This window comes from Passer domesticus, chromosome 10, assembly GCF_036417665.1.
Source record: "Passer domesticus isolate bPasDom1 chromosome 10, bPasDom1.hap1, whole genome shotgun sequence".
NCBI classification, from domain to species: Eukaryota; Metazoa; Chordata; class Aves; order Passeriformes; family Passeridae; genus Passer; species Passer domesticus.
In genome coordinates, this window is record NC_087483.1 from 22,492,366 (window position 1) to 22,507,853 (window position 15,488).

The 15,488-nt window shown below is 36.0% G+C and overlaps 1 protein-coding gene across 3 annotated transcripts in view; it reads left to right on the forward strand.

Moving 5' to 3' along the window:
• The window catches only part of OLA1 (Obg like ATPase 1), a 104,362-nt gene that overhangs the window by 63,267 nt on the left and 25,607 nt on the right, over positions 1 to 15,488 (forward strand). For all 3 annotated transcript variants that reach the window (XM_064434407.1, XM_064434408.1, XM_064434409.1), the window contains 2 exons: positions 2,193 to 2,273; positions 2,562 to 2,659. In XM_064434407.1, coding sequence (XP_064290477.1) covers positions 2,193 to 2,273; positions 2,562 to 2,659 — 179 coding nt within the window. The remainder of the gene's footprint in view (positions 1 to 2,192; positions 2,274 to 2,561; positions 2,660 to 15,488) is intronic.

Below are 15,488 nucleotides of genomic sequence, written 5' to 3' on the forward strand. Positions count from 1 at the left end.
ATTTAATTTCTGCTTAAGCAGAAACTTAAAAGTTTGGCTCCAGTGACTTTTGCTATAGTGGTTTTTTTGCTGTCAGTTTTTTATTGACTCCAATTTATATGTGGCAATGCGTTGCGTGGGAGAAACTGTAGTGCTGAAAGTCACGTGGTAGGTGCCTACAGAACTAGTTTAAAACCCAAAATAGTGTGTAACCAGAATTCCTTCACTGCTGAACAGGAATCTTCGTGGTTGTGTCCATTTTTATATATATCTATTTAAAGAGAAGCTGAGGATAAATATCTTAAAAGTACTTACTGGTAGAATGGCTTCCCTTATCTTATTTATACAGATTAATTAAAAAATAAAAAGCACATAGGGTTAAAGATAAGATGGTGCCAGTGTTTTCTTCTTTATGTGTAATCTTGTTGCATGTCTCTACATAAGCTGTTCTGGCCACTCATCATAGTAACCAGCTGGGCCATTTCACCTGCTGGAGCCATTAAAGAGGACTCTCTCCCCCTAGATTAATCCCCTCCGACATTAGTTTTTTGCTCTGACAACTGGAGCAGGCATTCAGAATTTGCAGGTGGCCAGTGTGACGCACATAATTGCCTACAATTTTAGGCAATGAATAAAAATGGTCTACATTACTTGTCAAAGGTTGTATATGCAGTGCCAAGTGAGATCTATGGGAAGCCTTTTAGGGTTTAAAGAACAGTTAATAGCAAAGCTGCACAGTGCTTTTTTAATCATAATGCATTTGTAATATAGCACTTTGATCTTCTCCTTGTAGGAAATGGTGTTATATTAGCCACTTTTAAACATTTATGAGTGAAATTCAGTTATAGGAGAGTAAAAGTGATTATTCTTAGGCAGAACATGTTAGATTTCATTAAAAGTTTTAGCTTGCCCCTTCCTTGTTAAAATCTGTGGGGAGTCCTGTTCCTGGAGGGTTTCAAATCAGGATCTGAAGATTTAGAAGAGCTTTTTTTTTTTTCCCCTCCACTAAAGCTACTGCAAGACTAGAAAAGACGGTAGTAAATACTGATGTTATTTGTGGCTGTTTATAAATGTACTTCAACTGCATAGCATTAAGTGCAAAAAATGTTGCGTGCTCAACAGTTCAGGGAATGTTTCCTTGTATTTTAAAGATCCTAATGCTCAGTTGCATCAATTTCAACTTAAAAAAATGCATTATTTAAAGCATGATCATAAATTATCTACAACAAAAAATAGGCGACTCTAAAATGTACTACTCCTAGAAGAGCAGAGTTTGACCTTTCAGACCCAAGAGCCTTTTATTAACACCTGCCTGTAAGGAAAACCGTGCCACACGCAGCTTTCGGATTCACGACCACAAAACTGATGAGGAAAGGCTTGAAGGGTTCAGTTTGTGTCACTTGCTGTTTGCCGTTTCCATTTCACAGATGATTAATCTTTCTGTGAAGAAAGGCCAGAGAAACAAAGCACATTGGGCTCTTCCTGCAGTTACTCCTTCTGAATGCACACTAGCTTGCTAACTAAAAGGCCTTTAGATTTCCTGCCGAGAGAGATGTTCTGAAAGTGAATGCAGCTGGTTGGAGGTCACCAGTGCAAGGCTCTTGCCATTGTGTAATGGAGGCTTTGGCAGGTTTCATTTTGGGGGGGGAGGGAGAAGGTGTTGGCGAAAAATTAATGCGGAATAAAAAGGGCTTTGGCCGTTTGAATTAATTTCTTGAGGGTGGATCATCAATAATAGGCTCCATTTCTTTTGCTCACAATTTAAAAAAAAAAAAATTTGCTGTGTTTTGTCCCACCCATTCCCTTTTCTTAATGGCATGTTTATATTGTACGTGGTCTCTCCCGCTGGATGCTGAAATGTTGCGTCTTACTGAGTTCGAAAAGCAATCTAAAATGTACTGATTTTTACATATATTTTATGAGCTCTGCTGATGTTCTTGGTGACAAGAGATGATACTTGAGTCTTGTGTATTTAACTTTCTAATTGTGGGATTTGGATGACTTTAATAATCCATATTGCTCTTTAGCGACTTTTAAAGCAGCAATTTCTGTTTTTCTGGGAGAGTAAAAATTTGTTTATAAAAGGTATTATCTAATTTTTCATTTGTGTGTATGTTTTGAATCTCAATGGATACACGCCTTGTTTATGGAAGAGAATAGTCTTGATATCCAGCTGAGTTTTTGACTTTGGGTTTTTTTTTGATCTTGCGTAGGACGTAATGTGCAAAATCAAGACATGGGTAATAGATGAAAAGAAAGCTGTCCGCTTCTATCATGATTGGAATGACAAAGAGGTAGGCTATAAATATTACTCCATGAATTGACTTCTAATTTTGCTACCTGTTACTGGTTCTTTTTAAAGTTGTTGGTTTTGGGTTTTGTTTTTTTTTTTTTTTTAGATTTCATATTCATAGTGTATTGAACGCTGAATTTATTAGCTGAATCTATACTTATCTGTGATTTATGTATTACCCTTGAATTCTGTAGCATTCTCAGACATGCCATGAAGAAAATGATCATAAAATTATTTAAAGTTGATATAAACTGTTTTTAAAATTATCCCCCTCTATTCTCACTTTCAGATTGATGTTTTGAACAAACATTTGTTTTTTACTTCAAAACCGATGATCTACTTGGTTAATCTGTCTGAAAAAGACTACATCAGAAAGAAAAACAAGTGGTGAGTGTGTACAGGTTAAATGTCTAAATTTATATTTCTGTTTCACATTTTTCAATGGTCAGTAATTCCTTGCACATTGAGATCACCAAGGATATTAGTTAAAATAGCTGTATGAACTAATCTTGCACTTCTGTTACTTGTTATGCTCCCACTGACATGCTGCTTGAGTACAATGCATATGGTGAAACCTTGACAGAAACTGCAGAAAAGAATATGCTTTCCATCCTTACGATTTAACATGAAGCCATTAACTTTGAAGAAAATAGATTGGATTTAGAAGTACTAATTTAAATAAGCATGTGGCTTTATCATGTTCTGTAATGCTGGTTGTCTGAACAGCATCTTTTTCATTCCAAAGGAGTGAATTGAGTGCCAGAAGACTAAAGCTGTGTGAGTTGCACAGAAGTATTTCAAACAAAATTGCACATTTTAACGTTACTCTGCTGTTTGTAGTTGGTTGCCTGGCTTTCTTGCCACTTCTTGTGCCTTGCATGTGGTTTTCAGGCCTCTTTTGGTGGGCTTTTATGCCATTAATAGCTCGGGTTTTAGTCAGGTATTTCCGGCATCAGTGTTGTGACTCAGGTCCATAATGTTTACAAAATCAATCTATCAGACGTTCAGTGAACTGGATGAAGATCCAATCCTAACATGGCAGACATAAGGTGGGAATCCACTGTTGAGAAGTACAGCATTTAGCATGTCATTGGAAGCTCTAGATGGCATAAATATTGCTCTGTGGAGGAGGGGACAGATTGGGTAGTTAGCATATGATGAAGGAAAATCTATGGGAGTGTGTTTAGTTTTAAAAAACCCAACCAAACAGCAAATATTTTCTTACAATTTAGAATTTTAAACGCTGTACTTGTGAGATACTTTGAAGATGTATAAATGTATGTTTGTGAACAGATATATGCATGTAACTCATCCAAACAAATCAAAAGTATCTAAAGCGGAATATCTGAATTCTCCTAAAGTACACCCTCTGTTTCTCCCTGTACTTCATTAAGTACTTAGATGCACATGGTTTCAATTTTCCATTAAAAATTCTCATTTCCATATGATATCAAAGAGTGAGAAGGCTTTAAACTGAAAAATAAACATTCATAGACTGGAAGCCAAAACAATAATTAATGTCAGATGGTTAACTCCAATAAATCATTAGAATAAATTCTGTGAAATTACTGCAACTAAAACTGTCCTTTTGATACTCCAAGACATTTTGTGTTGGTACTAAAGAACAAAATTTAATGTATTTTAGTAGCAAACCCTCTCAGTCCGAAATACAGACTTCAGAATAGACTTCACAAGCAATATAATAATGCAAGCTCTTCATATTTGGCCAAATTTTATAATTTTAAATTTATTTTTTCCTCTAAATATTTTTTGGGCAGGACTATTTAAATATAAGAAGGAAGTATTTAAGATCAGGGTAGTTGTATTTGCTCTGTTGTTGTAAGGTGATACTTTTCTCCAAGTAAAAATGCTATGGTTTCTTAAGGCTTGCTGTAACAGTACAGATGTGGAAGCTTATGTGGAAATGGATGAGTCAGTTTCCATGTCCCAAAAAGGATCCTCACACCTGTATTTGGATGATTACAGGTAGAGCTCCCTGGCTCTAATTGTACAGTAAATACCATTTCCCAGACCCTAATGGTAGCCAGACTACTTAGGCGACGCCAGTCTGTGATTTAGCTGTCGCCAGCCACCCCATGTTTTTTGTGAGACTACTTGTGATGATGACATAGTTAAACCCAATTGAAAGCAAATCTTTGGATAAATTGCAATTTTTAATTTGTAAAAAATCAGATGTTTGAGTTGCGGAGTCATATAATGAAACAGTTTAACTGTTTCTATTACAATTAGTGATTCAGTTTTTAAAAAGTATACCCAGATCTCATGGATGTGAGTGTAATTGTAGCTGAAAGATCAAAGCCTGGGTATCTGAGTGATGTTCCAGAAGAGAATTTACCACATAGCCATTTTCAGTACAGTTTCTGCCTCCTGCTGTTCCTATTTTCCCTCAAGCTAGCCATTGACTACCCCCTGTGCATCCCTGCTCGTAAAAAATGATTGAGGAAGTATTTGTCATGTATTTATGAGTGGGAAACATTGTGTGATAGGGAAAGGCATCTACTAGAACCAGAAAGATTGCCATTTCCTTTCCTTCAGCTACTCTGCCCCAGCCTTAAATCCTCTGTTTATGCAACATAGCTTTTATATTTAAGAGCAGAATAAATGTTTTCTATGAAGGATGCTAACGGTAGGCTTCTGTCATTTATGTGGTGCAAGCAGATGTAAATTATTAGAGTATATTTTACTGTTAGATGCCACTTTGTGATTTTTGTTAGTATTTTGAGGGGTAGGTATTCATATGTGAAATACAAGCCACATTTAGTTGTAGTCATTCTTCTCAAAAAAGTTTATTTCTGAGCTTAATTCATAATATAACAAAATTAAGGTTGATGCAGGAAATGCTCAGCCATAAAATGTTTTCATCAGACTTTTGCAACTATAAAAGTGTTTAAAACAGCAAAGGAGAGGAGAGGCTTTTAAATTTTGTGTGGAGAGGAAAACTGAAATTGTCTTAGTTTTACTCGGACACTCTTTCAGAATTAATTAACATTTTAATTGTTACTTAAAACACACTTACATTTAGGTGCCAATGTGTCATTTTTCAATCCAAGGAAAGAATAAAACACTGTGGAAGATAAGACTATTGTGTGTTTGAGTAGGTGTATTGACCTTTTGAAAGATGTAAAAACTGGAATGGCTCCAAGCAGTTACTTGCTGGTTTTAACAATGTTGAATTAGTCATTCAGTTGATTTATGATTAAGACCTAGCCCCTGAAGAGAAGCTGACATGGCAGCTGTGTTAGTCGCACTCGTGTTATGATCAGATGACAGTAATCTTGATGTTTATGGGGGAATCCACTGAAACCATTCCTAATATGTACTGCTGTGCTCTAAATGAATATTTTAACTCTTCTTTTAATAATTTCTAATTTTTTTAAAATCTAGATCTAGTGCCTTAACGATGGTATACTGTATTTGAGTTTAACCATGAAAATATTCAAAATAGTAATAATAATAATTATCAGTTAAAACTGCATTCTGAGTCCCAGGATGTCACATAAATCCAGGATATCTGATTTATCAGCCCTTCATCTAATTTAAGCTTTACATTTTAGTCTTGCTATAGAGCATGCATCTAGTGGCTCATAGAATAGATTCCAGTTATGAAATATATTGAGCTAAATAATGAGTGAATGTAGTGCACCATGCTTAGCATCATGCTGGTTTGGTATTTTGGACTTAATTGCAGCATGCACCAGATATACTTATGTGTTTATATGTTAGAGCTGCATAACTGATCTATTGACTCAATTTCTCTGGTCCAATAAAGTGAATTTCATCCTATGCCTAGACTGGAATTCAAAAAGCCACTTATGCTGCTTAAGATTTTCTAGTATCTCTAGCATTGTAACTAAATTGTCTGAGACTTAATAATGGATTTCTGAGCATTGTTTTCTCTAGTATAACTCAGAATTGTTGAATATCCAAATGTATGTTGACATTATTTTAAGGGATTGTTTCTCAAAATATTGTGGTAGGCATTCTGTTAAAAGTGTTGATCAGTGTTAATAGATTAGGGAACTTAGTATTTTGCTCCTGTGTATTTTAAAAAGTGACATATATGTAATAATAAATAAAATTTTACCCATTAATTTTCATAGCATTTTCAGTGTTCTTAAGCTAGAAGAGATATAATTGGGTCAGATGAAAGGTCCATCTTTTCTGGTATCATGTTTCTGACAGGCCACTAACAGATGTCCAGGGAAGATTATAGGAACAGATTAAGCAAACAGAGTATATGCATCCAGCTTCTTGCAATCTGTTATTGTAGAACTGACTAAGCCAGATATGATATACTTGTGCTTAATACTTTTTGACTGATTTTTATTCTATAAATTCACCCATTCACCTTTTGAACTCAAGTACACTTTTTGGTATCCCAATATCCTGAAGCAGGGACTTCCACAGCTTAACTATGTGCTATATGTAGAAGTACTTCCTTATGCTTGTTTTGGATCTGCCACATCATAATTTCATTTGATGCTCCTTAGATCTTGTATTATGAGAGTGAATAATCCTTTTCTATTCATCTTTTTCATATTGCTTCAGATGTTCCAAATATTTTTAAAAAATTGAGGGGGTAGGGAAATCTGACATGAAGAAAGAAATATCCAGGGTCAAGTAAAAGGAACACTCCATAGGTTTGAGTATGAATTAATCTGTTTCACTCAGTCTTTCACTTTTAAACTAGCTAGGAAACAAAGTTATAAAAGGAATTATTTATTACCATTTATGGTAACAAATGGAGCCTTGGAGTTCTTGTTTGTATTTCTGCAGGTATGGGTGTTGAGGCAGTGGCATTTTATTCCGATAAATATATTTGAGAAATCATTTAAAGGAATTTTAAAATCATAACTTGTAATGCCAAGGTGGTGTTGAGATGTTTTCTTGACTTAGATGCTTAATGATTTTAAGGTTGTTTTCTCTGCTGACAAATTTGGAAAATAATATTTAAAAAAATATATTACATAAATATATTTTTCCTGCCTTACAACTGAAGTGCTTTAAAAGAATATTAGGAGATGATTTATGTTATCTGGGTATAAGTAAAGTTTTGCACACACAAGTTGAGAAGTCAGATATTCAGAATTAATCAGATCCAGAAGTTAGGCATCCTGTGCTACATCTTTATTGCCTGACTGAGAGTATCTTACAGCTCAGGCAGTTGAAAGTAGGGAATTGTGTATGTTTTTCATGGAGCATCTACCTAGTATAGTAAGGGATAGTGCACGTTATTTGCTTAATAAACTGTTATTCTTTATTGTTTCTTATGCAAATGAATTAATGAATACAAATTAATTAGTCATCCATCAACCAAATGGCAGTCTGTTTTCTTTCCAGCACCATGTCCTGACATTGCCAATTGACTTCTTGTAGTCTTCTGTTTTACTGATTCCAGTGACTTCATTTAGTAGTTCTGTTCATCCCATACTTTTTGCCCCACTGTTTTCTTCGCTGGTATGTTCTCCATGGGTCTTTGCCAGATTCTCTCTGCTTTGATTTCATCCCATTCTTGCTGGCTTAATTCCAGTCCAGTCCTTTGGCCTGGATGATTTCTTTCACCAGACTTCCTGCTTTGCTTTGCTTTCTTTTGCCTGCCCCTCTGGAGTCCCCTGTCTGTTTGAATGGGAATGCATATTGTTTGGGTAATAGCAGGTGTTGGGAACATGTCTTTAAGCATGGAAAGATGGGTCCCATTTTCAGCTTCAGTATTTAACCTCGCTCCAGATGCAAAAGCACCTTCCTGGAGTCTAACTTCACTCATGTTCACCTTCTGCCCAGATGTGATGGTTTATCTCTGATAGCAAGTTTGCTCTGTGCCAAATGTCTTGGTTCCTACGTATTAGGACAGCAAAATTTTTTAAATAAGTTGTTTCTCTAAGATTTAAAAATGGGCAGTTTTATGTTGATGCTTTTTTCAAAAATTCTGGTCCACCTGATTACAACATGGCACTGCTAAATAGCTAAAGTGTAGGTTGCAAAATCAGGAAATAAAACTTCAATGGTTTCCTTAGAACGTGTTGACTCTTGAGCTAGTAAAGAGAGGAGTGGTCATAGTAGAGGGAAACCTGGATTTAGGGAAGACCTGTCCTGGGCAGATACAGGTACCATCACACTATGCTTAGAACCCATCAAAGGCTACAGATGTAGAGAGACTGGTGAGCAGGGAAATGAAGAACAGTCTCTCCAGCGTTCTGAGTGACACGTGACAGCCCAGCATCCCAGAGCACCACAAGCAGCCCAGCCCAGCAGCCATGACCTGTAGGCACACAGTTTGTGGTGATTGGGAGTGGGGCTGTGGCCGAGCCTCAGCCCCAGTGGGCTGCAGCTGTTAGGTCAGGTGAGCAGTATTGAAGGTAATGATGGGACATGGAGTGCCAAGGGGCACTGACTGACCACCAAAGGGACACACAGGTGCAGTGCATGAAGATAAGGATGTAAAAGGTTTGCTGAAGGATGAGAAGGGCAGATGCTGGCAGCCTTCTGAAGTGATAGGATGTTACTCTGTAAGGGCAGACACCTGATGCCTTCTGCTGAGGTATGGTGTTACTCTGTGTGGGCAAATGCTTAAAGCCTTCTGAAATGGTGTGGTGATATCTGTGTATCATGGCCATCTCAGCTGCAGCTTGTGCTGTGACGTTTGCTGTGACAATGACCCAGCAGACTTGTGGTACTCAGAGAGCATCGATGTCAGCTACAAGCAGCTTCTCAACTTCATTGCTGTGTGTATGATCCCTGTCCTGTCAGCTGCATGTCATCCAAACCTCCCTTTGAACAGTCCAGCATTGCTTCCCATCTTCTCTTCCTTTTCTTCTTCCCTGTGCAGATGCTCTTCTCAGTGTTTTTAATATTTTTGTTTGGCCATCACCACTGTAGTTTCTGCTCTGTTTATATCCAGTTCTATGGGTTCAGTTGTAATATTGAATGACTGCAGCTGTGGGTGTTTGAATGCCCTGCCAGTTTTATAGTTGGCTTGTGTAGTTTTATGAATTGTTATCTGCTAATGATGCTTCTTCTAATCTGCCATGGCAGTTGAGGAATCAAGTAATTTGTATGATATTTTATTTAAACTCTTGGACTTTCATAGGCAAAAAGTAAAAATACTTACTTGCAACAAGCAAAAACTTAACTGCTTGGAAAGTTTCCAAACCTGTGCAGGGTAAGAAAGGGCTTCTTTATTAGTATATACTGTCTGAACACTTTAGAAGCTTTGTTTCTTCCTGGTCTTCACTGGAATTTTTGTCTCTTTAATAAACACTTACTGTTTAAGATACAGAATACTAAGGGAGAGAATAATGTTGCACTAGATTCCAAATCAAATAATTACACAACTTGGATTAGTTCAGTTTTTAAAAACATGAGCAGCAGAGATAGGGATCTTCACAAAAAATGTTACGAGGTGACATTCCCAAAGACAGTAATGTAAATCTTGTTTATTGCAATGCAATGTTTCTGACTCTGGATTCATAACAAGGTACAAAGTGCTTTTTGAACTTAGGTCTTGTTTAAACCCAAAGAATGTTTAAATTGCTCAGAAGCAAACCTGAGATGCAGAGATGTCTTTTGAGTATGAATTTTGTTACTTTGTAGTGGATAGCTGTTCTTGCTTCTTCCCAGTATGCTGCGTAACAAACTTCAGTTTTCTGCTGCTTACTTTCAGTTGTAGAGAAACTCGTGCTACATGCCTCAGTTTTCTCCACTATTTCCCTAAAAGTCTTGATGCTGGTAAAATTATAGACATAATTTTTTGGGAAATGTTGTCTACTTTAAAATCAAGTTACCCAATGAAAATACCAATATTCTCTCATAATTGCAATTTTTTTTTCTGGAATGTTATCAGTGATTTATCTCCTGAACGACATCTGCAAAGACACTGTGTTCTGTCAGTCCTCTTTTTCAAAGGCCATCCAAACGTGCTCAGTCATTTAAGTGTTTGTTGTAGGTAGCTGTGGTCCCTCACTGAACAATGCTGTCACTGTCTTAGCTGGCTAAGCAATGCTTTCCTCATATTTATGATAGGTTAAAGTATAGTTTTAACAATGTATAGTTTAATATAGGTTTGCTATGTTAGTTTTACTAACAGCTTAAGGAGTTTGGGGATTTTCATTAGCTTGATACTTTCTTAATACTCTTTAAGTGAGATTTTTAGCTTCAGAGTGTCTCAGCTTGCTTTTTAATGTCCTAAGTTTTTAGATTCAGACTAGCTTATATGTAAGAGAACAGACCTTTCTCTTTCATAATACTCCAAGGCAGTGATGTCCTGAACGCTGAAATGGAAAAAGTGAAGGAGAAGCTGTGCTTTCCTCACTTGTTTTTTGTTATAGAATGGAAGAAAGCCGGAAGGTAGGCAGCTTAAGAAACCAGCTTTCATATTGAGGACCAGATTCTGTCATTTACAGCATGTTTCAGTCCAGGGTTGTCAGTCCTGAGCATCATCAGCACAACCTCATCACCTTGGAAACCTTGGAGGCAAATAGGGTGCTAGCCACAATATCAGTGCTGTCATCTCACTGTTGTATCATTATCTCAGATGCAGATTTCAAATCCTACTTTTAGTGATAAATACTTCAGTAGTGAATTTCACTCTTTCTTATTTTAGAATAAAGCAGTTTGATTGTGCATGTAAGGCTTAGATAGTCATGTCAAAATCTCTTTCACATTTGAAGGTCCTGATGAGAAACACCATCAGTAATGGAAAAGTAGAGCAGACTTTGTTTCTTTTGGGTTGTTAAGTGTTAGAAGCCCAGTCACCTTCACTGCACTGTGCACAGGTCTTACCCTAGAAAGTAGGATTGGGGGTTTTCTAATAGAGGGACGTTTGGTCCTGTTTTGCTTTACAAATAAACTAATAGAGATTTTTGCAAGAGATTGTTATTCTTGTTAACAGTCATTTATCCTTAAGTCACTGAATATTAAGTTACTTATTTCTTCTTCATATTAATTTATTAAGCCCCGTGCCTTTCATAATGAATGAACATTGTTAGCCTTTGTCAACTAGACAACATGGAAGTTGTGCATAGCCCTTAAAAAAAAAAAATTCTCTTTCAAATCAAGGGGAAAATAGATACTGTGAGGTTATGTCCCAATCTGTTGGGTCACTGTTCCTGTATCTGACATGGCATTTAAAAAACAGCAGTTGTTTTTGTGAGGGTCTGTTGAGAATCAGAACATGGAGAGGAGGCTGTGGTCTCACCTGGTGTGATGGGAGTAGATCCTCCTCTCTGTGAGGATCTGATACCTCCTCGCTGCCTTTAACTGGTGCGTTTTGAGAGGAAACACTCATGTTAGACACATCAACAGCTGTAATAACTGGCAGATAAGCTTTGATTTTAGATATTTTTTAAAGCAAGAAGTGCTTTGATAATATTGTCCTTTGTTAAGAAAAAGTGAGACAATACACTAATATTGCTTTGTATTTTGGATTAGGAACTGCAATCAGTATTGCTGTAATACCACCTCTTGAATAATGTCCCAGCTGATAAGTATCTTTCTTTTCATTACTTGGTATTGCAGTGTTTGATTTGCAGACAAGTACCTGTATATCTGTCTAAAATTCTGCTTATTGAATTCATTTCTTGAAACATTTCATGCTATCACTTCCTACAGAATTGTATTAATATCTTTAAGTTCTCATAGTTGAAGCTAATTTTATTCCACCTACCATTATTTCTCTCATGCATGGTGTTTGAGATACCTGTAGGGTCTGGGAAAAAGACTCATCTTGAAATTGTTCTTTGTGGGTGGTCTGCAACATCTCCTTCTCTGGCGGGAATACGTTCTGTAACATTGTTCTGTTTTCTATAAATAGGGACTGCATGGAAACATCAGGCAGTCAAGCATTTATTATAAATGGAAAAATAATATTTGAGGAGGATGATTCTTTTATACAATTGGAAATGTAGGTTCTGTGGCTCTGGTACCCCTTAAGTTTCCTTTTTCTAAGTGACGTCTTTGTTTCACAATTGACAGACACATTTTTCATTGATGATTATTTTGAAAATCTTATGCATTTTTTAGAAAAGAGTTTTCCTTTTAATTTTATGGTTATTTACAGCTCATTCTTTTGTCTCAAGTATATGGAAATCTGTTTTCATTTAACTGCTTGTTTTTCCCAAGAAACATATCTTACCTTCTAAAGGTTTGGCACAGTGTTTTATTTTCACAGCTAGAGTTTCTTCTAATCACTAATATGGATGACTGATGTTCAGATGCTGGTAGTCACTGGTCTTACAGTGGATGGAACCACGTATCCTTGTCTGAAAACAAGGAATAGATGCATGTTCATGTTTAAATTTGGGAGGAAAGTTTGTACATTTTATATGTTTAATTGAAGAACTGTGAGATGAGGCATTGAGTATGAGTATCATATTATCCTTTATTACCAATGCTTGAGCTTAATTATTGTTAATTTTAAGAGAAGTTGATTAGAATATAAATCTAAATAATGTTTGGAGCTTACTGTGCTCTGGTATTAATTTCTAAAGCCTGAAGAAATGTTTAGAAGATAAATATTTGGAAGAGACTTAAGTGTGTATGCTGGTATTGTACTTCATTGGGTTTAATCAGATTCATCGTATCAAGTCTTCCTCTTGTTCTTATGCATTGGCACAGTAGTACATTCCTGAAGCAAAAATGTATTGCAATCCAAATGGCTTTTATTAAAGAAAAAAAAAAGAAAATAAAGTCTTACACCTAATACATTGAAAACCTGCACAATATTGCCGATCTAAAACATGTGATGGTACTTCCAGCTCATGTTTTGTTTCAGAGGCTCATTAAATGCATACCTGTTTTTTATTTAATAAAATCTTAATGTCCCAGGATATTCAGAATAATGAAGTGTGCATGCATGTGCATGTGTGTTCAGTTTCCCATAGGATTTTTGAAAATTATTATTAGTAGTATTATTTAAAAATAACTTTATGGAGGGTAAATGTTTGTCTTTGGCTCCCTCTATCTGCCTGTCCCTACTTGTCTTTGTGAACTAACATTTGTTCATAACTTGATGCATCATATAGATTAGAATCAGTAGATAAGAGGTCTACAAGTATTTCATATTAGCATTTGGTTAAATAAATAAATAAATAGAATTATGGTAAAGAGACCTGGAGGACTAGTAAGAAATGTAGTTTTCAAGCATAAAAGCAAGGTTAATGTCTTTGTGCTCAGACAGTGTCTTGTTGAAGTACATTTCCATTCCAATCAGAGTCTAATTTTTGTACTAGGCTTTCCATAAGGACACAGATATATGATCACAGTACAGTAAATTGAAACGTGGGTTTAGCTGCCGGTCTTGCAGTAGCGTGTAGTGTTTGATAGCCTTTTGTTTCTGGTCTCTAGTTATGTTAGTACCCTGTTGACATGGAAGGTAACTAGATTGTTCTATTACTGATTTCTGACAAACAGAAATTGTTTGATATGCTAAAGCTCTTTCTGACAGAAGATAGAAAGTTTTGACAAACATGCATGGCACAGCAAGTGTCCAATTCTAAAGAGCAAAATAAATGCAAACCACCATTATGGGGAACACAAACAGCCTGAAAGCAAGTTATCAGTAAGCAAATAATTGTTGAACTGTTATGAATGGAATAGGATGTTGAAATAGGGCATGATTGGCTGATGTTACATATGTCCTTGATTACCTTCCTTGTGCTTTTATCCTAATAAGTGACATTCTTTGTATTCCCTTGGATGGCTAGACAGTCTGACACTGAAGAAGAATAAATATTGCATGTGGTACACATTAAGCTGTCATCTAGGACAGCATTTATAAAAAGTAACTAGAAAAATTCATAAGAAATTCTGCAGTGCTACAGTTTCCTGGCTCCAGTCATAATTGTCAAAGTTCTTGACACATTCAGGTCTTCTGAAATGATTTGGGTTTACAGCTACTTGGTGTATGAATAATTATTAAGGATTCATTTTTTCTGATAATGCAGACTGTTAATGTTCTCAAAATGATGCATTTTCATTGAAGACCATGGAGTGATAAAAAAAAACCCAAACCAGTGTTGTGTATGTAGCTAGTTCTCTTGCAGCAGTCGGAACTAAAAGATGTATTTGTATAAAATAAAACTGAATGATAAAATTAAGGAGCTAATTTTCAAATACTGTCTTTGAATCTTGGTAGAAAATCCATTATGAGCTCGTGTATTGTTGCAAATTATTGTAAATTATTGTAATTTGGAAATGGACCTTTTTATGTAAAATATCAACCTTCTGTTTTTCTTCACTGACTTGAAATTAAGACTCAAAAGCAACATAGCAGGATATCATCATCTCTGCAAGGGCAATGGAGAAAACCCCTTTTGAACTATCTAGCCTGATGAGTTAGTGTTTGAATGGTAATTATGTTACTCTTCAGTTTCAAGAAGAGGGAAGTGTAGGAATTCCATTCTTTGTACTCCTAAATCCCTGAATTCCTTGTGGTGGCTTGAACATTGACCAAGAAATATTTTATGGCCCGTTTGTACTTCCATGTATATATGTGTTGCCTAACACAATGCCATGATACTCACTGCAGTTTGACACAAAAATTCATGATCAGTATTTTAAAGGTTTGTCACAGTTCTGTCACTGTCCGTGTCATGGGAAACTGTACACTGTATTCATTGTATAACCTGGTTTCACTTCATATGAAAATGCAGCTTTCTTTCATTATTGTTTAGTTCATGTAAATAGGGTTTTTTTATTATTGCTATTTTTTAACTGCATTAAGCATATCCCATAAGGAAGAAGGGAAAAAGCCTGTTACCACCTCATCAAGTTACTTCAGGATTAACATAATTTTATAGGTGACATTGTGCTTATTCTCATTCCTCTTCCAAGCAGCCTATAACTTACAAGATCTCCTTGTGAGTAGCTTGGAATGGGAAAATAGACCCATTGGCTCTTTCATAAAATTTGCATTTAATGTTAAATGAAAGTCTTAAAAGAGTTCCTAGAAAAGGGTTGGAAAAAAAAATCTGTATTCATGTGAGGGATAAAGCTGAAACACCTGTTTAGGTTGAAAAAAGTTTTCTCCAAGTATAACACTACTCAAATGTTACAGGTAACTGTTAACTCTGTGGACCACTACAGAGCACAAAATATTTGCCCAACTGGTAAATTGAACTGTAAGCCCCACTGTGGGAAATTGCTTTGCTGTGCTCCAAACAGCAGTTATCTTAGTAATTGTACCTGAATTCTTTTGTGG